This window comes from Enhydra lutris, unplaced genomic scaffold, assembly GCF_002288905.1.
Source record: "Enhydra lutris kenyoni isolate GAN:26980312 unplaced genomic scaffold, ASM228890v2 scaffoldscaffold72, whole genome shotgun sequence".
NCBI classification, from domain to species: Eukaryota; Metazoa; Chordata; class Mammalia; order Carnivora; family Mustelidae; genus Enhydra; species Enhydra lutris.
Window position 1 is genome coordinate 5,147,969 of NW_019154156.1, and position 27,616 is coordinate 5,175,584.

A 27,616-nucleotide genomic window follows, 5' to 3' on the forward strand; every position below is an offset into this window, starting at 1 on the left:
TCCTTTTTTTCCCTTGATACAGAATTTTGAAAAATGTCATCATGAAATAAAATACTGGATGGCAGTTTTTAAAACTAATTTAAAAAATAAGTGTATTGAGGGGCACCTGAGTGGCTCAGTGGGTTAAGCCTCTGCCTTCGGCTCAGGTCAAGATCTCAGGGTCCTGGGATCAAGCCCCACATCGGGCTCTCTGCACAGCGGGGAGCCTGCTTCCTCCTCTCTCTCTGCCCTCCTCTCTGCCTACTTGTGATCTCTCTCTCTCTGTCAAATAAATAAATAAAATCTTTAAAAAAAAATAAGTGTATTGACTTTGGTGGAGACTATGTGTATCTGTGTGTGTGTGTGTGTGTGTGTGTGTGTGTGTGTTATAGCAGCAGTCCAACTGTTTCTTAACGTTTGTTGTCCTTATAAAATGGAACTGATTTTCTTTTCCACGTTGTCATTTAGCTACTCAGCACTCTGATTTGGGAATGTTCTATTCAAACTGAGTTCTGTGTTACAACAGAAGTTAAGTGTAATTGTGGCAAATCACTGCTTGCTTGTTGGTTTGGGATTTAGACAGGACAGCAGAGCTCTGGAAAGAAGAACAAAGCAAAATGAAGCTGGGGAGAGAGGGGAGTCAACTGGAAACCAATGCAAACCAACAGAACTAAGAAAATTAAAGGAAAGTATAGCACGATGCTTTAAGTAAAAATAACGGGCGAAACGTTCCTGCCTACCTTGAAGTAGTAACCATTGATACTGTTGTGTGATGGGTACTTAAGGTCTCTACTTTCAGATACAAATGAAATTTTGTATAATAAGACAGTTTTTGAAAGGGAGGCATGGGAGGCAAGATGCTAACATTTATTACATCTTTATACTTGATCATTAAAAGGAAAATAATATAAATAGCTTCTATCTAGATGACTGTGGGTGAGGTATATTGTGCCTTTAACATTATATGGAGCATCTGCCGCGTGAATTCAGGCAACTCATATTCCCAGGGGTGGTTGCTGGCTAACTTTTGGATTCTATAATTCTGTAAGGAATAGAGCCGTTTAGACATTTTACCCGTATCATGCCAGGCAAATCTGGCAAACACCATGAGTTCCTTAATTAAAGTATCACTGTTGCATTCGAGCTGGATCCCTTGCCTTGCTTTTCCCTCCCGAGTGTCCCATACCCTCCTCCACACACACTGTTAGTTGGCTACTGTACTATTGAAATTCCCAAGCCGATGCTGATTTTGACTTAAACTTTCAGTTGCATCGAATGTGGTCAGTATGGGGTTGCATCATGAGTGAAAGTGTGAAGAGTTATTTTGAAGGCATCTCTGGGATTTTGAGTAAAGTAATTTGAGCTGGTGTTCAGTGCTTTGGATGTCAAATCGACTCAAGGAGAGTTGATACTCAATGTGTTTTTAATTCTATGCCCATGATTTTATAAGAATCTTGGGAGAATCAAAAGAAATGTAAGATAGTTTTGCCTTGAGGGACCGTTAAGGAGAATAAGTGACCACCTCTCGTAAGGTCACGAGGAAGCCATCCATGGCAGAATATGGTGAAAAGCTAAGTGGTGAAGGACAAGACAAGACAGAGAAGGGAAACCAGTGTAAGGGGAGAAGAGAGTATGGCATAAGGTAAGAAGGAGGAGGTGAGAACTGGCTAAGAAAAATGGATCTGTAGAGGCAGAGAGGAATGATGGGTGAGTATAGTGGTGGATGCACAGCCTTGGAGTAGATGTTGGAGTGGCCAGTGGAAGAGAGTTCACTAGGAGGAAGAAATTGAGAATGGTATGGGTAGAGGTGGTAATTGTAAGTCTCAGGGAAGCAGGACATTAAGGATCCAAAGGTTATGTGGAATAATGAGCTTTGAGCAGGAAGTAAGACTCACTTCCCCCAAGATGGCAGAAGAAAGGGAAGATGTCGGAGGCCATATATACTCTGCTTTGGAGAAGATAGTATATAAGGGAGTTCATGCAAGATAGTCTCAAGTATAGTCCATTAAAAAGGCTCTGAAAACACCTCCTAAACATGGTAGCAAGAGGGAGTACAGGCTTCGGGTCAACCACGGAGTGAGAAGTGAGAGGGCCAACTTGCAACCAAGTGTTCATTCATCCTGTATTCATCTGATGGTTATTGAACACCTATCACTTGTTATTCATTCCACAGTCATTTGGTTCAAACTCACTGTGTGCCAGATGCAAAGGCAAACCTACTCACAAAGAAGGCAGTTTGTTGGAAGAGGGGAACATATATGTAGCCAAGTCTAACCTCATCTGTTTAGTGTGATTCCTGCCACGATGAGGGTTCATCTGGAATCTCTAACTGGCATATGAGTGAACAGGTAACTCAAGGAGCACTTCACAGGCCAAGCCTGGGTTGAGCTGGACTTTACAGAGTGAGGAAAGATGAGGAAAGGGTGGGAAATACGGCCCATGCCAAAGGAATAGAATTCGAGAGTGCATGCCACGTCTGGGGAGGTTTTGAGTGGTCTGGTTGGTAAAGCTTGGGAGTTGGAGGAAAAATAGAGGTGGTAAGGTATTTGCCTAATGGAATTTACCTCTTGCTAGCATTCTTAAGTCAAAGGTAACAGAATTGGCAGAAATATAAATAAATGTGTGAAGAGACTAGACTTTTACCTGCTTGACTAGGTCAACGCACGCCTTTAAAAGTATTTAACTACTCCATTGGTGATTCTTAACTTTGGCTTTGTTTTGCTGTGGTGACCTGTGGTCTTTTAAAAAAAGAACTCCTCAAGCATTATGAGCTCTCGTAAATATCACTAGTCTTGAGAAGTGTGAGTATCCTCATTGTGAGTCAATTTTTAGTATTTTGATTTTAAGATTGTTTTGTGATACTGATTTTGGAACATCTGATTTCCATTTCAAATGCAGTAGCTTCGTGAAACCCTTCTAGAACTTGCTATAGCAACATTTCTAATCTTTTCATCAGAAGAAATAACAACTTTTGCTTTTTATCCTCAGTGAACAGAAACCTTTTTTTTTCCTACCTCATGAAATGTATCTGTTTATAAAAGTACATGGGGTTTTAAAAGCAGATGCCTGCTAACATTCATCATCAGAATGAGGAATTCAAAGCTGTAGAAGGCCAGTCTGAGTACTGCTTCAGATTGAGAACGTGTATCATACATCCTGGCTCTCTTCCAAAAAACTGTCCTTAAGAAATTATATAAATTTCATTTTCATGGTAGTCCCGGGGGTTGGAAGTCTTTCAGGCCACAACTTGTAATTGTATTTGGATACTTCAGTCTACAATATAAACAGAATTATGCAATGGTTATAGGGCAGGTATGTGGTCAAGCTGATGTTAAAAAACTTTATCCACTCTAAATACATGTTGCAGCCTTCGTCAATTAGCTTCTGATTCTTTTGTGGCCTCATGGGAAATGTATCCAGTGCATCTAAGTTTTTAGAAGCAACATCCTGCAATTTCTTTTTTTGTTAGCATGTGCATGCACGTGTGTGTGTGTGTGTGTGAGTGTGTGTGTGCGCGCGCGCGCACGCGCGTGCTCAACACATGCCTTTTATTACTCCCAGAATTTATATGGGAAACTGCATTATTTGGAAAGGTAGTATAAGAATACCAGTTAATTCTGGAAAATAATAGATGTCACATCTGCTGTGTCCTTGGGCAATAAGGTTGAGTTTGTGTTTCTCTGGTTTAAACCTGAAGTTATTTGCCTTTTTTTTTTTTTTTTGTGAGATGATTTTATTTATTTCAGAGAGAGAAAAAATGAGAGAGAGCATGCACAGGGAGGAGAGGGAGAAGCAGACTCCCTGCTGAGCAGGGAGCCTGATGTAGGACTCCATCCCAGGACCCTGGGATCATGGCCTGAGCCGAAGGCAGATGCTTAACCGACTGAGCCAGCCAGGCGCCCCTGAAGTTATTTGCTTTCTTGATTGGCCTCTGGACGGCCCTGTCTAACCAATTTGAGCTCCAGTGGCTTTTATTTCTGTTGTAGTTGAATGAGGAATCAGGAAATTCTATTGGGATTACCTGTCATATGATTATGAGCTATTTATATGAGATAACAAGGGACATATCAGATACACTGCTGTATTTCAAAATGATGTTTTTATGTTGTCTGCTCTCCGTGAGCCTTTTTGTGTGTCTCCTTAATGACTTTTATATATGAGACAGCTGAGAAAAAAATGAGACTCGCTTTCCCAATCAGTGTTTCCTTCGGCATTTACACCATGCACAGACATGTCCGAATCTGATACAAAACGTGCGGGGCTGGAGGGAGGTGAAGAAGGCAAGCACGAGTCTAACAGAGCCCCAGGCCAGTGCTGTGGTTGCAGGATGATACCTGTTTCCAGGCTCTGCAGGAGCTCGGCATAACATAATAGACTTGAGCAAAGTCACAAAGAGTGGAGTCAGGATGGGAGCTAATAAAGTTCCTGGTAAAGTGTGGATGGCGACGGCTGGGGGAAGTCGTTGTGGACTGCTTCCTAAGCTTTCAGGGGAAGGAAGAAAGGCTTCAAAGCTAAAGGGAAGGCTTGCCCTGAGATTTGGTCCTGAGTAGCAGGGAGGAAGCTGATGTGAGCCGCCCCCATAGCCTCCTCTGTAAAGACAGGCATTTGCAGTTCTGGGTTTGCAACTTGGGAGGAGAGGGGAGGCACGTAAGGGCAGCCCAGGACATTCTCAGTGCCCCCACCCAGAATTAGTAGCACAGATCCTTCGGGTGGCATAAGGAATTTCTGCCTGACCACACACTCGCGAAACTTTGCATGACGCAGCTATGCGTCCCTGCGAGCGACTGTTAGTAACCCCTGTTCCTTTTAGGTCATGATTTTTCTGCTTGATGGGAACTTGTCTGGTTTGGTGATAACATGCCTACCATGCCCATTTTACCTATTTTGAGTTAAATGGACCAAGTTTAAGTCTCGTGTTTTCTACCAGTGGCTGCAGCAGCTGGCTGAATTCTATTCAGGTTCCTTGGATTAAGAATGTATGCCATTTTATTTGCCCACAGTCGTTTCAGTTTTAAAGAGAGTTTACACATACTCCTTCATCTTTTCAGACAAACGGACACCTGCCCGGAAATGGAGAGGTGTATCAAGAAAGGCTAGCACGTTTAGAAAATGATAAAGAATCTCTCGTTCTTCAGGCAAGTGATTTTTAACAATGCTATTCTTCCTCCACAACATATTTACAAAGACCATTTTAAATTGGGATGGCATATTCATATTCCCATTAATTGGGAGCCGGATTGCTGATAGAAATAAGTGTGTAGGCTGATAGAAATAAGTGTGTACCACAATAGGGAGTGGTGAGGACTGTGGCAGCACAAAGGTGTGCCTCCCCAGTCTAGAGTGAGCAGCCCCAGCTCCTCTGATGACAGCCACAGTGTCACCTAAGCTGACTTTCTGATCTGATCTGTCATCTTAGTTGATCTGGTGTTTTTAATTTGTAGCATAAATTGCAATTTTATACCACAGATTTTCATAAATCTGAATGTTTTTGAATCTGAATCTATTTAATTTTCAATTTTAAAAATGATCCCGTGAGCTGAACAGAAGTGAGTAGTGGAGTCTGGTTTAGTGGCTAAATACGAGTTTTCTTCTTCTTAATGTTTTAAATGCACGACAAACATTTTTATTTTGGTATTTTGAGCTAAGTAAATTGCAGTGTATTTACGGGATTGGTGATAGTGGGGAAAAACTCACGTGTAGTCCTTGACAGCTTCTCTTTCAAACATAACTCCATTTCCTCTCTTAATCTCTAATACTACCTCCCACTCCCATTCCAACCTCCCCAAAAATGATGATCTATGCACATACCCTCTCGCATAAAATGGTTGAAATTATGTTAACCTATAACTACAAGGTATTGCATATCCCCAATCAGCCCTAACCTCCTTAAAAATTGGGAGTCCGCAGGTCAAGAAGCATCACTTAAATAGGATTGTAAAGGACTGCTGTCTTATTGATAGTTTTTTTTTTTCCTTACAACAAATGGGTAGTGACATCATTCCAGTTTTTGTTCTATTTAGAGAAATAAAGTTTGCAGTGGGACCCAAATCCTTCCTAATCTATTGCAGTATTTTGCTCTAAATACAGGTAAGTGTGTTAACAGACCAGGTGGAGGCTCAGGGGGAGAAGATTCGAGATTTGGAATTTTGTCTTGAGGAGCACCGGGAGAAGCTGAACGCCACAGAGGAAATGCTGCAGCAGGTATGTTCAGAAGCCTTCACTGAGGTGGGGTTTTCTTGCTCACCTATTTGAAGTTCTGCACTTGTATGTTGTGTTCCCTTGGATGCAGCATTGAAGTTCATGATTCACCGAGACTGGCATATTTTAAGCAAAAACCTAGGGTAACAGGGTCTCAAAACATATGCATACAATAGAAAGTGTTCATGTAATTAGAATCTGGAGTAAAATATTGATAGGATTATAGGTAGTTTTAATGTTCTTCTTTAAATTTGCATATAGTTTCCTAATCCCCAGATATGAGCATATATTTTATGATTAAGAAAAAAGATACGTACCGTATGTGACTTTTACTGGGGAAAAAAAAAAACAAACCCAAACTTGTAATACACACACACACACACACACACAAACACACACACAAACACACACACAGTGCTCGTAGACGAGAGCACCTATAATATAGCAGGTAGGGTACGTACTGGAAGGAGACTGTTTCAGTTTGAGTCATTGCTCTGCCACATCCTTGCTGTATGACCTTTGGCAGGTTTTCAGCCTCTCTGTTCCTCACCTTCCTCATTTGTTGAACAAGGATAATTCATGAGTTATCTTTAGTAGGAGTTTCTACTTTAGAAGGTTGTTTTGAGGATCGAACCATATCAGAACAGTGCCTGACACAGAGCGACCCTGTCAGCATCAGTGTTCTCATCAGGCTTTGACACATTTAAGATTTCTGCGTATCTAGAGCATGTACGTCTCCCCAGGAAGCAAGCGCACACTTAGTTCTGCTCAATGAAGTTTCACAGAAGCAGATAATTTTTTCAAATTTTATCTGTTCAGTGACTAATCTTTACCACATTCCCGACTTGATAGTTACTGCTTTGCAGGGGTAAGACACAATCATATGTGGTGATTTGTAATAAAACAAGTTTTGAGTGTATCTCTTAAATTCCAATAGGAGCTTCTGAGTAGGACATCCTTAGAAACTCAGAAGTTGGATCTGATGGCTGAAATATCTAACTTGAAGCTTAAACTGACCGCTGTGGAGAAGGATAGATTGGATTATGAAGATAGGTTCAGAGACACGGAGGTAAGTGATACCCTCCTCTTTACATACATATGTGTGTGCATGTGTATATGTCATACACATATTTCCAGAGCAAGTTGAAATTCCTTGTAGGCATGAGGGGGAGGTAGTTAATTACTACATGCTCCCGTTCATCCGTGCTCCTTTTTAGGAATAATCTTTAATTACATTGGCTTTTTTTACATTGACTTTTTAATCACTAAATGCTCATGGCAGTATTTGTTGTGAGACTTTTTGTTGTTGTTCATAACCTTTTTTTTTTTTTAAAGATTTTATTTATTTATTTGACAGACAGAGATCACAAGTAGGCAGAGAGGCAGGCAGAGAGAGAGAGGGGAGAAGCAGGCTCCCCGCTGAGCAGAGAGCCCAACGCGGGGCTCGATCCCAGGACGCCGGGATCATGACCCGAGCTGAAGGCAGAGGCTTTAACCCACTGAGCCACCCAGGCGCCCCTTCATAACCTTTTTTTAAATTGTGAGACTTTTGATAATGTAATTTTAACCTTTCATTAGTCTTTAGAAAGAACTTTTCACTTTGTGACATTTGGAGCTTCTCTCTGTTCGTCTGCCTGTCTGTCCTCCTGTCCATCCATAGTGGTTTTCTTCATTATGGAAATAATGGGTTTAAGTGTATCACTTTACTAATAGCCATTTTTAAGTTGTACTGATTATTTTCTATATAATAAGTAAGTTTGAAAATACGTACAGAGAACATGCTTTTATTATATAATCATAAAAATCAGATTTTTAGAGTTTATTTAGTTTGGCCTACTTTTGGTCTCTTCCACACATAAATCATACCAATTAAATAAAGCTCGCTATACTTTTGTGAAATTTGGGATAGATTCTACAACTTGAAGTACCCATTTTTGTGGTTAAACATGTTTTGTTCTTTGGACTGTTTTATTGTTAATCTGGGTCTTTTATTTGCTTATTATTTGTTGCTGGGAAAAGAGATAATATCCGTTTGAAATCTGTTTATTTGGAAAAAATTTGAAGATCTGCAGGACTCCCTTATCTCCCAGGGACATCTCTTCCTTTCTCTCTCTCTTGTTTCCTCGGTTGGAGTATGGAAAGTTGTCATACTGCATTAGAAACTGGGTCCCAAGAAGCGGAGAGGAGAAGAACTCATTTAAGTATTCTTCCCCCTCTGTTTGCTTTGCACACGTTTCTTTGAAGCCAACTCTATACCATCATGATAATGGGGTACCTTAGGTATGTTACCCACTGTGGGCAAGTCCCGCATAGACTGGCTTTAGTGAGATGTACTCCATTGCTATTTTCCAAATTAAATTTTCTGCCAAAATGGAACTGTAATGGAAAGTCTTGGCGTATGTGTTACTTCCTCAATGGCAAAAGGAAATCCCCAACTTAGTTCACGTTTAATCTTCTAAAGTTCTTTGTCAGTCACCTATATGAGCATGTTCCTCACTTGATTGAGGCTGGGGCTCTTATAACAGAACTGAGAAAGTCACCGAGTTTCTCTAAAATTGTCCCTTTTGTGCTTTCTTGAAAAAATCCGTTTGGATATTTTCCTCTATTTCCTCTCTGTCGTTCCCTGACTCCACGCTTGCTGCATAACATGACAGAGTTCAGTCAACAGATGGACGGTGTGCCATAGAGGTTACTCTGGTGCAGGGAAAGAAGTTGCAGTGTTCTGGTCAGGAGTTGGCCCTTTCCCTTGTGTCCATAAAGTTGAGGGGGAGTCAACCTGCACGACTGGTTAATTTGGATCTGGGATATTAACCAAGCATTGGGACTAAATAGAAGTGGATGTGTTAGGATTTTTTTGTAAGACTCCAGAGCAATAGTCACATATCTTGAGTTTGTCTGCATTTTTAAAAAAAAAGATTTTATTTAGTTGAGAGAAAAAGAGCATGTGAGCAGGAGGAGGGGCAGGGGGAGAAGGTGAGGGAGAATCTCAAGAGACTCTGTGCTGAGCCAGGAGCCTGTCGTGGGGCTCGATTCCATAACCCTGAGCCAAAGATCAAGTCAGAGATGTAAGCGACTGAGCCACCCAGGTGCCCCGTCTGCATTTTTTTAATAAAACTTTTTTTCCCTGGTGCTTCCTTCCTTCATTCATGCATTTTCAATCATAAGCAAAGTGATCCTGTCATCAAACTTTCTGTAAACTCAATCCTTGATAATTTTCTAATATATTCAACACTATTGGTAAAATAACCGCATGCATATCTAGAGATTATAAGCTATAATCTGATCAACCTCATTACATATGACAATAAATAAAATAGTCCTCAAAATTAAAACCAAATTGAATGTGCTCTTTCCTATTATTGTTCCCTTAATAAAATGTTTGGGGGGCGCCTGGCTGGCTCAGTCAGTAGAGCGTGCAACTCTTGATTTCAGGGTCATGAGTTCAAGCCCCATATTGGGTCTGGAGCCTCCTTTAAAAACAAACAAACAAAAGTTTCCTTGGCTGTTTCATGAATCCAAAATTCCTTAACTTTGTCTTAGAATTTTAGATTATTTGGAGATTAATTTCTAAGAAAATATTGGAGTGGGGAAGAAGTATAGGCACTTCTGAAAGATTAGGGGTAAAAGTCCTGAAATCCTGGAATTTTGAAGACTTGCCTGGAATGGCTGATAGGAGATGCTTAACACTATTCAACAGTGCCCCCTTCTGGTAAGAGTAGAGATGCCAGAAATTGCGTTTCTGTGGAGCCTGAAGAGTTACTCAGAGAGGGAAAAGGGACTAGTAACTGGGATTTTCTTTTCATAAAGAACTGAATTGGAAATAATTTGAATTCCATTATTTTAAAGTCTTATATTAAGGAGCTATTTCCAGATTTTCCAGCTTGAGTGACTATGGAAAAACAGGACTTCTTTCAGGTTGGAGATTTACATTCATACTTACAGTGTTGCCAGAAGGGAAATTTGGGTAGGGTTTGTTTGTTTGTTTGTTTTTTAATAGAAAAATTATCTCAATTTATAATTCTGTTTTCTTCAGTTACTTCTTTTTGCAGGTTGTCACTGTTTCTAAAAGAAGTGGTAAAATAAGACAATACCAAATAGGAATTCAAAGCGGCTAACCATGAAAAAGTGGCAAGATATAAATTAAAAAGACCAGGAGATGAAGGAAGGTCACTAAGAATTCTAGTATGCAAGAATGATTAATAAATGGGAGATAAATAAATGGTAGAAACTGACTTTTTCCTTAGACTTGAATTCTGAACCTGTAGATAAAGAATCACAACTAAAATGTTATTAAATGATGTCAAACAGTTCCTGACCTCATTCGTGAAAGGAGAAAATAGCTGTTCCCTTACTGAGGTACTGTATTAATAAACAATTGTCCTATGGGCACCTGGGTGGCCCTGTCAGTTAAGCCTCTGACTCGATTTTGGCTCAGGTCAGAATCTCATTGAGCCTTGCCTAGGACTCCATGCTCAGTGGGAGTCTGCTTGTAACGTCTCTCCTTCTTGCCCTCTCTCTTTAGGAAAAAAAAAGAAAAGAAAAAATAATTATAATAATAACTAATGAGTAATTATTATATAGTACTGTTAAGTAATTTAGGAAAGGCATCCCTTTCTCCATATGTGAATCATTACTCATAGAAGTTTAGTAAGAAAGTTTTATTTCTTATGGTATTGCTTCTTTTTTATGGCATTTTTGTATAATTCTGTCATCTGTTTATTTGTGGCTCAAGAGTAGAGGACTTGTAAAATGAGGAATAAAAACATGTTAACCATTGGTGGGGTCTTGATGGTTTGTAATAAAAAAAGAAATCCTTTCCACAGTATTTGAAGTTGTTATTGTGTGGCATTCTGATTTCCTTTTCCTACTGTCTGGGCTCTAGACAAAAATACGTTACTGTTTCTTAGAACACTTAGACAAGTTTTACAAGCAAATTAGTTTTTGTTTTTTTGTTTTGTTTTGTTTTGTTTTTTAATGTGAAAGAGAAAAGCATCTGGCTGTATTTGTATTATGAAAACCTTAGGATTATTTTCTTTTTCCTGTTCCGATTGTAACATTCATGTTATGACAATGTATTTATAAATTACAGGGCCCTCATCCACCCTCAAGTTGAGAATCCTTGGTTTAAAAGGTTTACATTTCAAAAAAACAATAAAAGGATTTAAATTCCATTCCATTCTCCCAGACTGGGTTGATGAACAATCTATATTTTTGTTAGACAAAGGAAGACATTGTAAAAATATTTTTATAAATAACCCACAGATCGCTGAAAAGGCCCTAAAAGTAATGGCTTTACTAAAGAAAATTTTTCTAGTTAATTTTTAAAGTCGGAATCTATATGGTGATTTTTAGTCCAGAAATAGCTGATGATTGATGTATGCGATTAGCTACCTTTGTTAATCAAAATTGAAAGTCACCTTTTAACTCTTAAGCATAGGAGACAAACTGAGGGTTGCTGGAGGGGTGGTGGGTGGGGGGATGGGGTAACAGGGGGATGGGCGTTAAGGAGAGCTCGTGATGTGATGAGCCTGGATGTTATATAAGACTAATGAATCACTGACCTCTACCTCTGAAACTAATGATACATTATATGTTAATTATTGGAATTTAAATTTTAAAGAATTACCTTTGATTTCCATAATCTCATGATTGTAGGCCAGATGCATGGAGAATTTAAAATAGTGTTTTAACTAGAAAGATGCTTTGGGTCTCAGGGAGATACATTTATTTCCATTTGTCTGATCCAATTCATACAACCCGAACCCAGGGGCTTGTTGACTTTAGGTTTCCAAGCTGCTATTTTGGCCTACATAGGTGTGTTGCTGCTTTCTTAATGTGTTTCATTGTTCCTTCTTTGACAGGGGCTAATGCAAGAGATCAATGATTTGAGGTTAAGAGTCAGTGAAATGGACAATGAAAGACTTCAGTATGAAAAAAAGCTGAAATCAACCAAGGTAAGTTTTCTCAAGGGTAAAAATTTGTAAACAGCCTGACTCACTTATCTATGATCCGTAATACAAGTTCTCAACTCAATAGATGATAAAGAAGTTATCTTACAAGTGAATGAAATTTCCCCCCAAGCTGGAGACTTTCTTGAATTTGAACACCACTATTCTGAATTTTTAAAAATTGGGGCTTTAACTAATCTAGTGAAACATAACCTGTTATTTCTGTTAGTTAACCTAACCTCCTTTATAAACCGATACTATTTTCTTGGATATTTAGGCTTGTCTTTTTCTATCTGTGGTTTCTTTCACACCTCTGTCTCTCTACCAGTCTTTAATGGCCAAACTTTCTAGCATGAAAATCAAGGTGGGTCAGATGCAGTATGAAAAGCAGCGGATGGAACAAAAATGGGAGTCACTGAAGGTGTAGTAGACTTTGGGTAATGGGGTCCTGGGCCTGTTTGCTTTCTGGCTTGCACTGTTTTGCCTTGATAGTGTTTTTAGTAGCATGTGCATTCATCGTGTGTGTGTTATCTGTTTTTTTAAAAATACATTTAAAAAAGCTGATGGAAGGGACAGTGCGATCCCTGATGTTGTTTTCAGAAACATATGAAATAATGAATGAAAAATAATAAATGGGCAAAATAAAAATATTCATTTAGAAATTTGATCTCACCCTCTTAGAGTACCTGAGATCCAAGCTTGGTAAAATAGTTGTAAAAATGCACCTGGAAAAAGATATCCATTTTGCATCAGACTGCTTCTTCCTTTGGGACTTTCTTACAGGTTAACTATATCGTGACTGTGAGTTGAAATTACTGCTGTAAAGAAGCTTTTTGCCAGTGCTACTGAAAATTCCTTGTACTTGGGATCCGTGCCTATCATAAGTAAAAAGTATAGGGCCAGCTTTCTTGCTTCTTTGGAGATCTTCTCATAGTACTAAACACAATACCTACATTAAGAGACTGAAAATAAAATGTTTATCAGTTATAAAAATACACTTATTACCACTGCATAGCTTTATTTTCTGTGCTAAAATACAGCCAGCAAAATTTCAGTTTGCTAAAGCTAATTCTTCACCAAAATTAAACTGAAAATTTAACATTAGTAAATAGAATATTGGACTTGGAATCTTTAATAGCTACATAGTAAAAAAAGAAGGGGGGGATTTAAAATCTGTTAAATCTTTTTTCCATTGTTTTGGGAGACTCTGTCCTTTTATTTTGGTGATGAAGATGAATTAGTTAGTCCCATGATTGGGCTAACATTGTTCATCACTTGCTACCTTACCCATCAATTAAGCTCTGGCTTGTTCATGTTCAGGGAACATGAATGCCATCTTGAAATACTAAATAAATCTCAGTCAAGTCTTGATGTATATTTTCCAATTTGCATTTTATTTTGCTTTTATGACACTCGGGGTCTAATTTGATTATCATCCTTGATTAACTGGGGGAGATTTTTTTTGTTGTTTAACATAAGCTTTAAAACTTAGGGCTACTCAGGTCCTAATTACACTTTAAAGCATTTTGTTTTAATTTGGTCACACAGAAACTTGAAACACTTATACCAGAATTATTAGACATTGACCTTCATTAATTGTCTTGCTTCCTGCTTCCTATTGCCACTGTCTGGTTTCTGAAGTCTGCATCTAGATTCCTATCGTTTTTTTGTTTCATTCCCAAAAACTCATTATTGACTTAAGAGTTAACATGCTCCCTGAATATTCTCCTTTAGTCATAATCCACTGTTGTAAAATGAGCTTATCATTTGTAGGACGAACTGGCATCTTTAAAAGAACAGCTGGAAGAGAAGGAATCTGAAGTAAAAAGGCTACAGGAAAAATTGGTGTGCAAGATGAAAGGAGAAGGGGTGGAAATTCTCGATCGAGGTGGGTACATACATTTGACATTTGTTCTCTTACTTTGTTAGAAACCTCCCTGTACAGCCCTCCCTTACTCCCCACACCTGCAAAAGAACCCTGTGTCAGTGGTGAGTCCTTTCAGCAAAAGGAGAAGGGTAGCGGAAACCAGCTGAGGCCAGGACAGCAGGGTCTCCTCCGAAACTCTTCCCTGTGCCTGGGGATCTAGTAGCTTCCTCTTCAGCAGCCGGAGGAGGGCAACTCTGTACTTCATGCGGTGTTTATTTTAGATTACTAAGTTGTAAATTCTACCGAGACAGTTCTTGTTCAGATGGCAGTACAAGTAAGTGACAGAAAGCATTAAAAGGGAACATTATCATGTCCCAGGATTATCTCCCTCTGAACTGAACTTGAAACAGCACAAACTAAGAGATTTAGAAACCATTCCTACCCTTTTGAGAGAAGAGAGGAAAGGACTTTGCATCTTTGGAAGATCAATGAAAATTTATTATCATGGATTGAGCCCTCGACCCTGCTAGAAAGCAAAAATAATCCTCTTTTTTGAAAACGTGTGTGAATTTATCAAAAATTTTTCTCGTAACTGAGGAAGTTTGTCTTGAATATTGTATGGACTGTCATTTTTAATACACGTTATATGTGATAGAAAATAACTTGAATGAAATGTGTTTTTTATGTTATATTTGGAAATATAAATGCACAGAACACCTGACAACACTAGGTTTGATTTAACCTTTCTTTGCTATTATAAATCACTGTGGCATGCAAGCTACCAAATCAACTTCTGACTCTTGAAACTAAAAATTCCGTTGAGTGTAGCTTTAGTACATTTTTATGTGAGCATTGGTAACCTTACTGTCTGAACAATGAAGGGCTTCAGTTAGGTTACCTATAATGTCTTTCTTGGTTCTGGAATACCCTGGCTTTATATCCCTGTAGTTGCAGTTCCCTATGGATCAGAAAGCTCAACTCATCAACCATTGAAGGATTTTTCCCCCTTGTATATTTTGGCATATAATAGAATTCTGGCGTTGTCTTTTTTTGTTTTTTAAGGAAGCTCTCCACTCAACATGGGGTTGGAACTCATCACCCCGAGATCAAAAATTACATACTATACTGACTGAACCAGCCAGGCATCCCTAGAATTGTGTAGTCTTTAAAGGACGTTCACAGATAGGTCATGCCTTTAGGGTTTTAAGAATAAAATGGAATCATGTTGTGGGCTAGAGGACATGTTGGAGTAGTGGTGCCCAAAGACGGACACTGGTCTATGAACTGCTTATCGCCAACGCACAGCCCGATGAATACAAGGGTCGGGAGCAATGTTTAGAAACTTCATAGCAATCTGATGTTGGCATAAGATCTCACTGCGTGATCAGTGGATTCATCTCATTGAACGGGAGATAGACCGTGTCAGAGTCATGGAATTTGAGTGGTGAGGTCCATGTGTCATAAGCCAAGTGCTGGGCACATTCAGGAAAGCCATGTGCTGACCTGTAATGGAAATGTTACAACCAAACATCACTAATGGTGTTTTCACCCCGTAGAGTATAAGGACTGCTTATATTCCACAGACCTAACTTTAATATACCAGGAAATCAGGGTTCACAGAGAAGTGACAGAGGTAGGAACTCAAATCTAGGTCTTTGGATGAATTATATTTTCTTTCTAACCTTGCACAGAGCATCATGCATTGCAGTACCATTCCTAAAGCCACAAAATAGTGTTTAATATTCAGTTTTTATAGGGTTAGTTTCTTTATCTTAGGCAAAAGACTAAATAATAGTACTTTTAAAATATTTATTGTTGTAATGTATATACTAACTTCCAATTCAATGGGTTTTCCTGCACAGATGAAAATTTTAAAAAGAAGCTCAAAGACAAAAGTAAGGTTTTTGGTGTATGTCCATCAGCCTTTACATTCACCAAAAGTACTACTTGGACTGTTCTTTGCATGTGTTTTAAAAACATTTCTCTCACCAAAGATGTGAAGTTGCTTCATCGATAAGCTCTCCATTTCTTCAGAGTGCACAAAATAGAGGGTAAATAAACAAACAGTAAAAACAAGGAGTAAAAGGTCATTTTGCTGATTTTTTTTTTTTTTTCCCCCTGACTCAACCCTTTTGCTCCACAGGGTACAGCAGAACACCCAGAGTAGCAGAGGTGAGGAAGAATTTTCTTTGTAGTTCAGGAGACAGAGTGTCAGAGGAGAAAATTACTTTTCAATGTTTTGTAGCCCACTTCTTCCCTGAGATCTACATTAGGAACTAAACATACCCTGTTGGTGTTAGGCAAGAGATTGTACCCAGGCTGATTAACAGAACCCAGATTATCTAATGCATCATCGAGATAAATCATTAATTAATAGGCTCTTTCCTCCAGATGTTGAATTCTTACGTCCAGAGAATTGGGCATCAAAAAAAAAAAAAAAAAAAAAAAACCAATTTCTACAGAATATACCTTCATATTGAAAATGTTGCATCAGCGATGAATGATGCATTTTAAAACTTACCTTAAGTAGTAGTTTGTTTTTTTTTCCTCAGAAGCAGGTAACCTTAGCTTAGTTTTTTTTCTGCTTGAATTTTTTAAATTTGTGATTTTGTTTTAGGTTGACATTTCATCTTAAAATATTGGTTCTTTTATTATTAAAGTAATGTGCTTTTGCATTTGACTGTCAAATTTTAAGGAAAATCACATTTACCTTTTAAAATAGTGTCGGAAATGATGTTTATAGATGAAGCAAAGTACTTATCCTTCTGTATGGAACCTACAACCAACTTCATAGCATGACTGCTATAGATGCCACATTCCATCAGGCTCTTGCCATTCATGTCTCCATCTTGGTTAAAACTGAGTATCCTGTCCTCTGTTTATGTCATCATGTACACCGTCCATCGCTTTCACCCACTGCTTTCTAGGTTTCCTTTTTTTTTTTTAATTGAAAAACTGTGTTTTCGTGGTTGTAGCACTGAAATTTCACCTTCCGTGTTCTTGTGAGGATTTTGTTGTTGCTTCGAGAGAGGGTAGTTAGCTCTCACCCTTATTGTTTGCTTTCTGGAGTGATGACTATTCAGGTGACATGGAAGGTGTTCATTTTTCAGATTTTCCCCAAAAGAGGTTATAGACGGTAAACATTTCATTAAAACATTTCAGTCTGAAGAGTCAGCCCCTTGTTATTGTCACACACGTTAACAAAACTGACTTCTGACATGTTCTTGTGATATTTTCAGATATTGAAGTGCAAAAAATGAAAAAGGCTGTGGAATCTTTGATGGCAGCAAATGAAGAAAAGGTATCTAGACGAAATTAAAGTATTTATGTGGGTGTGTACCATTTTGATCATTCCATGTGTTTTCTTGAGATATGTCAGGTTGGAAGAACCCTACACACTACTGACATTGAGGGACAACCGTTCTCCCTTTCTACCCTCATGTGCCTGCTGTCGGTGATGGCAGTTGTCATTGTGACTGTGTGGGTAGAGCGGTGACTGGCAGCCCTGGGTCCACTGAGATCTCTCTCCCCCACCTCCCTGTGAATCTGGAAAAATGTTCAAGCCCTCAGATCATTTCTTTATATTCAGGTGGGAAATGAGAGAAAGGATACAGTCCACAGTGCATCCTTTCTGGGCTAGCATGAACTCTAAAAGGGGTGGCCCATGACAGCTGTTAGCTTCCTGATGAGGTTAATTTTCTTCATATCATTTTCTTCACACTCCTGGATTCTTTCACATGAGGGATTGTCTCTGTTCTCCTGAGAGGTGAGATACGAGAACAGAGGCATCAGCACCATGAGATAAAAAATGGCCCTAGGCTGTCTTTTAGCTTTGTTGGCCAAATTCCAGGGACTCCAGAGTCTTCTTTCCTATTGCTTCCCTGATTTCATTCTGCTTAGAGCAGGGAAACAGTCTCCTCTAAAGCAAGGTGTTTCTTCATGGCCTACCTGATCAGCCATATATCTAGCGGACAGCAACAGTCGGGCTCAGCTCCCATCATCAGAACTACTCTTACCTCATGTTACTCGATGAATAGAACAAGGAGGCATTTTCCCAAGAAAAGAGTCATTTCAAGGAAGTAAAAAAAACAAGCAACTGCCAAAGAACTTTGCCTTGATCTTTTTGTTTCATTTTGTTTCTTTCTCTAATTCTTGTGTTCTCTGTTTTACTCTATATTTTTGCCTTTCATTCTCTTTATTTGCTCTTTATTAGGAAATAAACTCATTGCCCTCCCCACCCACCTGTATATAGGTTTCTTTTTGCTAGTCTTTCCCACTATGGAATAAAAAGGAAAGAAAGTCATTAGCAAGGGGCCCATGTAGTTTTAACTTTTTTTTTTTTTTAAGATTTTATTTATTTGAGAGAAAAACAGTGAACAGGGAGCTTGATATGGGGCTTGATCCCAGGACTCTGGGATCACTACCTGAGCCAAAGGTAGACGCATAACTGACTGAGTCCCCTAGGTACCCCCATAGCTTTTACTTTTAAAAAAGTAATCACAAATTCATTTAGTCTTAATTTCTTTCTCTCAAAAAGCATCAATAACAAACAAATCTCCCAGTGTTGACTGAGGGCTTACTAGCATTCAAACTGCTTTAGGAGCACCAATGCTGACATAAGTTTTTAGTAATTCCAGAAGGCTTCAAAGAGGTCACATTTGAGCAAAATCTGAGGAAAGGCAACAGTTGTTCATCAGGAAAATGAAAGCTTCTAAGGAGAGTATTTACAAACCAAACATGTCTCAAAAGCCCAGGCTTGGAACAGCCCAGTGCATGTTGGGAAAGTTCAGAATGAGATAAGGGAGAGGGGTATATGAAGCTGACATTTACACAGGTTGACAGGATTTTTAAAAAAAAATTTTTGGATTTGAGGGCTCCTGGGTGGCTCAGTTGGTTAATGACCTGCCTTCGGTCAGGTCATGATCACAGGGTCCTGGGATTGAGCCCCACATCAGGCTCCCTGTGGGAGCCTGCTCCCTCTCCCTCTGCCCCTTCCTCCTGCTTGTTCTCTCTCACTCTCACCCTCTTTTTGTCTCGAATAAGTAAAATCTTTGAAGTTTGTTTGTTTTTTGTTTTTTTTTTTTTGGATTTGAGAACAAGTTTCTAGTTTGAGTAATGAGGTGAATGATAGTGCCCTCAAAGAGTTAAGGGAATCTAAGCTCAAGTACCAGGGGCAAATAATGAGCTTAATTTTAGAGACATTCACTTTGATGTGCTCATGGGACTTTTAAAAGGAGATTTCTCATAGAAAGTTGGAAAATGAATCTAAATTTGGGGGTTAATGTATAATTATAGATTGGGTAGGGAATGAACCCAATCAATTTTAGGAAAAGTACAGAATTGTAGATTTTCGGGGACTAAGCTGTAGTTGATATGTAAGTTAGCTTTTGCTCCATGACAAATCACATTTATTATTTCTCATACTTGTGATGGTTGGTTAGGGGGTTCTCCTGGTCTGGGCTAGCTTTGTTGATCTCTGCAGTTAGCTGGTGGGTGGGATGGGGCTGGATGGTCTAGGCTGGTGTGACTCACATGTCTAGTGATTAACACCCTTGCATAGGCTGGGCCCTGCTGGGATGTCTCTTTTCCAAATGATCTCTCGTCTTCCATTAGACTAGTCTGTGCTAATTCACATAGTGAAGGTTCCCTGGAGCAGAGAGAGAGGGCAAACCCTAACCACATTTGTTGATATCTCTTTGGCCAAAGCAAGTCACATGGCCAGGCCCAAAACCAGTGAGGGAAGAGCTAGGGAACCCATTTTTTTAGAATCCACCAGAGTGGGGGTAAAGGACAAAATCTTAAAGCACTAACATTTTATAGACTGGGCTGAGTAGATAGTGGGGATAGTGGAAGTAGAATATCTATCTGGTCGAGGAATTAAGAAATCAAAATAGAAGAAAGAGTGGAAAGAAAAGTGAAGGAGAAAGAAGGAGGAAAGAATGGGGTCAGTCAAGTATCAGAGGTCAAATTAGAAAAAGGATGAAAAGTTCTCTTAATTTTAGTAAATATGAAGTCTCTGATGACTAATTGGTACAACTTTGGCTGAGTGTTTTGAGAAGAGAAAGGCCAGATTGTGATTGATGACAGCAGGTAAAGACGACAGGTGTAGATCTTTCTTTCAAGACATGCCCATAAGTTGGAGAGGAGAATAATTAAAGTTGATTTTTTTCTTGTTTTGTTTTTGTTTTGTATCTTATTACCTTGTTTTGTTTTTGTTTTTTAAAGATGGCAGCTGAAGGATAGGATCTCTAAATTTAGAGGTACTTTTTCTCTATCTCTGATGTACGTAGGAAAACTATTTTAGATATTACCAGTTTTACTAAAGTTTAGAAATATTCCTTGAATAATGTAAATAATTCATGTCTCCCTATTCTTTGTGTTGCAATTACTTTTACTGTTTAAAGTCATAGTTTAAAGATGACAATTTATTTTATTAATAGGATCGGAAAATAGAAGATCTTCGACAGTGCCTGAATAGGTACAAGAAAATGCAAGATACAGTGATACTGACCCAAGGTAAAAAAGGTAGTGTAGCTCTATAGATTTTTCTACTTTACTTGATTTTAAGTGGCTATGAACTTTAACATTTGGTTTCATTTTTCTGGAATATCCATTATTCCAAAATAGTTCATTTGTTCATTCATTCAACAGTATCATTAGGAAACAATATCACACACTTTCTTGGTCAGTAGGCCAAAGAGAATACTGTGGACTGGTTGATCAAGGAGAACCTCTGTGTGGAGTTCATCAGATAGCATTCTAGACAGAACAGTGTGTTCTAGAGCCTGTGGGGAGGGGCATCTGGGTGGCTCAGTGGGTTAAGCGTCTGCTCAGCACAGGTCATGATCCCAGGGTCCTAGGATCGAGTTCTGCATTGGGCTCCCTGATCAGCAAACAGTCTGCTTCTCCCTCTACCCTTCCCTCCTGCTTATGCTTTCTCTTTCTCTCTCTCAAAAATAAATAAGTAAAATCTTTTTTTTTTTTTTAAGAGCCTATGGGGAAAATGGGCTTGGTGTATTTAAGAAGTAAAAAGACCATTGTGACTGACTGGAAGGTAGGGATCAGGTAGAGAATAAGAGGAGATGAGCCGAGCGGATAGAAGTTAGCGTTGGCCAGGTCAGGCGATGTGAGGCATTCAGCTCTGTGAGCCCAGAGGGATCCACTGAAGGGTTTTACCCTTACGAAGATGTCTGGGGCATCTTCGTAACAAATGGACCATACTGGGAGGAGGGAGCAGTATCGGAAGGAAGGGACGCCAGTCAAGAGGCTCTCGCAGGATTCCAAATGGAATGTTAATAATGGTACTGATTAGAAACATATTTTGGTGTTCGAACTAACACAGTGGTGTGATGAATTAGATGAGAGTGAAGAAGAGGAAAGAATCAAGAAAGATTGACATTTTTGACTAAAGCGACCAGGTGGGTGATGATTCCATTTACCAAGGTAGCGAAGCCTGGTGAGGGCGCACTGAAATGATTAAGGGGGATTGTGTTCAGCTTTGAATGTGTTAAGTTAAAACATAAAATAAAATAAAACCGAAACCGTAAGACATCTAAGTAAAAATAGTCACGCTTTGATGGGGATTAAGGAGTGCACTTGTTGGGATGAGCACAGGGTGATGTTTGGAAGTGCTGAATTACTATATTGTACGCCTGAAACTAGTATTACACTGTATGTTAATTAGAACTAAAAGCTTAATAAAATAGTTATGCCTTTTGATGTGGTATTATTTTATCTGTGCATTGTCCAGTTGGCCATCCTCAAATGTGGAAAATCTCTGGGGGTCATTTAAAACAAAAGTGTTAAGAACTTTGGAAGTTTTCTTGTTCATTAGCAATGCAAGGTGGGCTATTTGCTCTAAAAGTAAACATGAGTAATAAATTTTTTCAGAGATACTTGTGAAATACTCAGATTTTGGAATTTCAATTTCGATGAGTTCAAAAAGAAAAAATCCTACTTCAGACAAGGATTTCTGAGGGGGAAAAATGGATCTTCATCTTATTTTTCACAGGACTTAGTATATGTTAAAATTTTGTAAATACCCAAATGAGCAAGCAAATGAACCTCTGTCAGTGTTTTTACAGCGATTCTCATCACTCGCCTTTTCTCTGCCTTCAAGAGAGTGTCTCTTTTTAGACAATATTGCAAATTAACAAGTGATTAATTTTTACGTAGTCATAACATTTAAAACAGTATTTGATTTTATAGAATCTCAATACTGTAGTTTTTATATTTAAAAATCAAGGGAAAACATTAATTTCTATAATTATGAAACGTAGAAAATCAAGAAAAGGGGTAAATATTCTTCATAATTGCACTGACATGATTATTTTTGTCAGTTTCATATTTTGTTTGTTTGTTTTTGTTTTGTTTAATCTGGTTTTGTTTTAAAATAGACTCCATGACCAGCATGGAGCCCAACATAGGGCTTGAACTCACGACCTGGAGATCAAGACGTGAGCGGAGATTGAGTCTGACGTTTGGGGCGCCTGGGTGGCTCAGTTTGTTAAGTGTCCAACTCTTGGTTTCAGCTCAGCTCATGATTTTATGGGTCGTGATATCAGGCCTTACCTCGGCTCTGCACTCAGCTGGAGGCTACTTGAAGATTCTTTCCCTCTGTCCCTCCCCTGGCCTGTGTGTGCATGTGCATGCTCTCTCTCTCTCTCTCTCTCAAATAAATAAAGCTTAAAAAAAAAAAAGAGTCAGACACTTAACCAACTGAGATACCCAGGCGCCCCTCATGTATTTTTTTTTCATCTTTTTTAATGCATATAAAATGTGTAGCAAAAAGAGGTTGTTTTTTGTTTTCTTTTCCAAAGTTAGTTGTATTATTTTACATTGCCAACAGCAATGTATCAGAGTTATAATTGGTGAACACACTTGCCAACACTTGGTGTGGTATTTGAAACTTAACAATCCTGTACATTTGATATGATTTTGATTTAATTGGTTTAATGTTTAAGTATTCTCATCACAGTCCCTCAGATGAAAACTATTGGACATCTTATCATGTACTTACTGACATTTGTATATTAAAAAGAGGTAGTTTTTAACCACCATTGAAAATTATGTCCTGTTCTTGGGGCGCCTGGGTGGCTCAGTGGGTTAAGCCGCTGCCTTCGGCTCAGGTCATGATCTCGGGGTCCTGGGATCGAGTCCCGCGTCGGGCTCTCTGCTCAGCAGGGAGCCTGCTTCTCTCTCTCTCTCTCTCTCTCTCTGCCTGCCTCTCTCTTTGTGATTTCTCTCTGTCAAATAAATAAACAAACTCTTTAAAAAAAAAAAAAAAGAAAATTATGTCCTGTTCTAATGAAGAGTTTATAAACAGTGATTTCTAACTAGTATTTGTATTTACTTAGTCCTTAGAGAATGCCAATAATACCTACATTTTAATGAAATTAGAATAAATGCCTAATAAAAATCTAAGAAGGTAAGTCTAGTTAACAGCTTTAAATGAGTTTATGATTTGCCATTTTGTACTATTCAGAGAATAGTGTTTTAAGCATCATTTTTTGGTTTTAAAAAAGAATATCTGACACAGTTGTTCAGCACCTAATCCTTTTCATCGCTGGCGATGTAGATGTAGTTCTCAAAGTTGTCCCCTTTGCTGGGTGTGTGGTTGCATTTGTCCGTAAGGCTATTCTTTCTTCTTTAAAATAAATGGCACAGAAGGATCATCTTAAGGAATCAGAATATTGCCTATTGTTTTTTTTTCTTTATATGTGTGTGGTTTTTGTTTTGTTTTGTTTTAAGAACACAGAAATGATGTGGTGAGTGCTGTGAAATGTGTAAACCTGGCGATTCACAGACCTGTACCTCTGGGGATAAAAATACATTATTTGTTTATAAAAAAATTAAAAAATTAATAAAAAAATAAGAACACAGAAATGATGAATGATGAATATTGATTTTCTCATGGTGACTGTGTTGCTGTTCAGAATTAGTTTGTTGTACCACTGATATTCTCCAGCTTGGTTGTTTCTGAACTGAAATTTGTAAAGCCCCAAATTCTGAAACAAAAAAATTAGGGAAGGTTGTTGGACTAAATTAACTTCTGATTTCAAGGCTGTGAGTCCGTGGTAGTAGCTATTAATACCACCCTCGGGCTTCAGGTGCTCATAGTTTAACATGTCTCCTAGAGGCCCTCTTGTTATTTTTCTAAGGATTTCAGAGGAAACTCACTTTTGGTTTTTGAGGATGAGAAAAATTTTTATATTCAGTTGGTATTCCTCCAAAAATGAAATGTAAATGAAAAGCTGCTATTCTCCTCCTTTTCCTAGACCAAGATGGCGACTTTGACGGTCTGCTCACTTCTGGTTCCATCTCCACTTTGCTGGATGCACAGGGTTTTAGTGACCTGGAGAAAAGTCTATCATCTACACCAGTCATGGGATCTCCCAGTCGTGACCCATTTAACACAAGTGTTCCAGAAGAGGTATTTACAGACTCTCAACGTTATCTTTGTAGTGAAGAGACTGTGTCATTGAAGGTTAAAATGCTGTTGACAGCATGAAAGACATGGGATCTTTTCTCAGTGTGGCTATTGACGGAGTCTTAGCAATTTTCATGTCAAAACTCAGTCTCGTAGGACTTTATTTGAAAGATTAGTTTTTCCCCCCTCTTTAATAAATAAATACCTTGGGCAATGTCAAAATTGCTTAAATAATTCAGGAAGAACATGGGAGAAAGATGCCATCCTAAATAGATTACAATCTACACAATAATAATCTTTATTAGTAAAGAACAAATAGGGAATAAATGAAGAGGGATAAAGTGAGATTATATAAAGAGGTTGGTTTTAGTCACTTTCAATGGTGCCTCTGAAAAATTCTGGACTAAAATCTTCCCTGACTTCTTTAGACTTGGAAAAAAGCAGCTAGACAGGAATACTTAGTCTTGAACTCATTTATTTTTCTTTCACATCAGACTGGTGCCAAAATCTGTTTCCATTATCTATTGCAAACCACCCCCAAAATTTGTGGCTTGAATGACAGCACTTGCTTTGCTAACAAATGTGTGATGTGGGTAAGCCTCCGCAGGAACATTTCTTCTTCACTCCACTGGGCCATAGTTGGAATGGCGTGAAGGCTGGAGGCTTGAGTCATCTGAAGGCTACGCATTTGTATATCTCATGGTTGGTGCTACTGTTGGCCAGGACCTCAGCTGAGGCACTAGCTGGAAATACCTGTGACTGCCTGGCTTTCTCCTAGCATAGCGTTTAGATCCTAAGGATGAGCATCCCGATAAGAGGACTGGGCATATTTATATCATCTTTTATGCTATGACTCAGAAATCCTGTGGCATCTCTTCTCCTGTAGTCACAGGCCCACACACATTCACAGAGAGGAAACAAAGACCCTACCTCTTGATGGACAGGTAATAATATCACATTTGAGAAGAACACATGGGATGGCATATACCCCTACGACCATATTCGACTAGTACAACTGCCCTCCACTCTCTGGTTACAATCATTTATATCCCTCCCCCATGCAAAATGTCCTCATCCCCTCGTCAAAGACCTCTTGGTCTTATTCCAGTCAGGCTTCCGCATCCCAAGACCTTGTCATCCAGACCCGGTCAAGATGTAGGTGCAGCTGCTCAGGTTTGGCTTCTCGAGTAGCGCTCCACTCCATTTAAAGAACCAGGAAATTCAAGGTCAAGCCATTTGTCCCCTACACACCTGACATACAGTGGTGGAATGGGCATAGTAACTACTAGGCATTCCTATTCAAGAAGAGGGAACGTGGACATGGAAGACACCCACGTATCATTAGTCGGTAGCAGTTCCCAAATCCAGCCAGGCTCGTGTGGCCAGTTCCTTGACAGGGCCCAGACCTTTGGGCTCTTGGTTGTTCCTTGGGAGTCATCTTTCCATTTCCAGGAGAAAGAACCTGTAATTGCAGATGAGTTGTTTTCTGCAAAAGTATCTATACGGGTCCAGGGCCTTCTGCCTTCTACTATCTCTGTCCCTCTTGGTCTAATTTGGTATAATATTTTATTCATTTGGAATTTCTTATGAATCGATTTATAATCCACTCCATCAGGTAAAGGATATCCACAGTTATCTTCACCATAAGACTTTCTCTATCTTAAGTTTTCTGTATGGCTGCTATGGAATATCCCTCTATTTTTAGAGTTGTCGAACTTTTTGAAGGTTTCAATGAGACAGTGGTACCTTAAGTCTTCCTGAGGTCTTAACCTAGGCACACCCGTGGCTTCCTGACAGCACCTCCCTCTTTGCCATAGAACTTTTCATTTTAGTGAAGTGTACTGTCTAGAGAAACTGGAAATGGGAAAAATTGTTTTTGTTGTTGTTGTTTTTGTTTTTTTGTTTTTTTTTTTAAGATTTTTATTTATTTATCTGACAGAGAGATCACAAGTAGGCAGAGAGGCAGGCAGAGAGAGAGGGAAGCAAGCTCCTCGCAGAGCAGAGAGCCCGACGTGGGGCTCGATCCCAGGACCCCGAGATCATGACCCGAGCCGAAGGCAGAGGCCTTAACCCACTGAGCCACCCAGGCGCCCCTGTTGTTTTTGTTTTTTAACTAAACAGCCTTGGCTACCTTTTCCAATTCCCCTTTTGGTCGTCTTTCCTTTAACATTTGACTGTTTGCAGTGAGAAAAAAACCAAGTGGCATCTTTTCTTTTCATATCTATTCCTGCTGATTACCTAATGAGAAAATGAAATTTGAATTGCATGAAAATGAATTCAAGGAGGAAACATTTCTCTCATCACTGTAGGAGAGGGCTAAAAGATGTCAGTCATAAGGATTACTGGGTAGGGGAAATTGGAGGGTGGTGATCAAAAGGTATAGACTTCCAGTTATAAGACAAGTGTGCTAGGGGTATAAGGTACAACATGATGACTATAGTTAACACTGCTGTCTGGTATGCTTGAAGGTTGCTAAGACTGTAGATCCAAAGAGTTCTCATTGCAAGGAAAAAAAAAATATGGTGTTTTTTTTTTCCTTTTCTTTTCTTTTCTTTTTTTTTTTTTAATTTATATGGTACTGCATGTCAGTGATATCCCAATAAAATTGGAAAAAAGAGGCAAAAGATTAGTTAAGGAATAAAAAATATTTTAGAGGGGGAAATAAAAAATATGTTAGAGGGGGACAATCCCCTAATTGCTAAATATATTTCTACTGAAGGGAAAAACAACATCTGACAGTCAATGAGTATGCTTGCTGTCTGTTTACAGAATGGCAGATGTTACATGTAAGATTTGCCCAGATAGTCTCTTTAAAAGAGTCTTTCCTATGTGAATTGTACTTTAATGAGACTTTTCTTTTGGAACCAGAATGATTTGATGAGGATTAAGTGTGTTCAGCCACATTGTTAAACAAGAGCTAGGAGGGAGATTGGAGTTGGGAGTTAAAGTCCTAAGTTCAGAACGAAATCAAGGAAATGGATCAGTTTGTTAGTGGAGCCATTTCCTTCCCCATGATTAGGAACCTGGGGAGCTACTGTGAACCTGACAACATAAGGGATGATGGCTCAATAATTCGCCCAGAACTAATCATAAAGATTCAAATTAAAAAAAAAAAAGAGATAGTGAAGTAATCTCCTATTTTACAACAATAGGATTTGTTAAAGAACAAAATTCAGGGGCGCCTGGGTGGCTTAG

The 27,616-nt window shown here is 38.9% G+C and overlaps 1 protein-coding gene across 5 annotated transcripts in view; it reads left to right on the forward strand.

Moving 5' to 3' along the window:
- The window catches only part of LOC111159943 (PPFIA binding protein 1), a 174,542-nt gene that overhangs the window by 124,022 nt on the left and 22,904 nt on the right, over positions 1–27,616 (forward strand). For 3 of the 5 annotated variants that reach the window (XM_022522637.1, XM_022522640.1, XM_022522638.1), the window contains 9 exons: positions 5,028–5,114; positions 6,067–6,180; positions 7,115–7,246; positions 12,039–12,131; positions 13,899–14,013; positions 15,855–15,887; positions 17,232–17,293; positions 20,433–20,517; positions 24,270–24,424. In XM_022522637.1, coding sequence (XP_022378345.1) covers positions 5,028–5,114; positions 6,067–6,180; positions 7,115–7,246; positions 12,039–12,131; positions 13,899–14,013; positions 15,855–15,887; positions 17,232–17,293; positions 20,433–20,517; positions 24,270–24,424 — 876 coding nt within the window. The remainder of the gene's footprint in view (positions 1–5,027; positions 5,115–6,066; positions 6,181–7,114; positions 7,247–12,038; positions 12,132–13,898; positions 14,014–15,854; positions 15,888–17,231; positions 17,294–20,432; positions 20,518–24,269; positions 24,425–27,616) is intronic. The other 2 variants (XM_022522639.1, XM_022522641.1) reach the window with 2 other exon arrangements.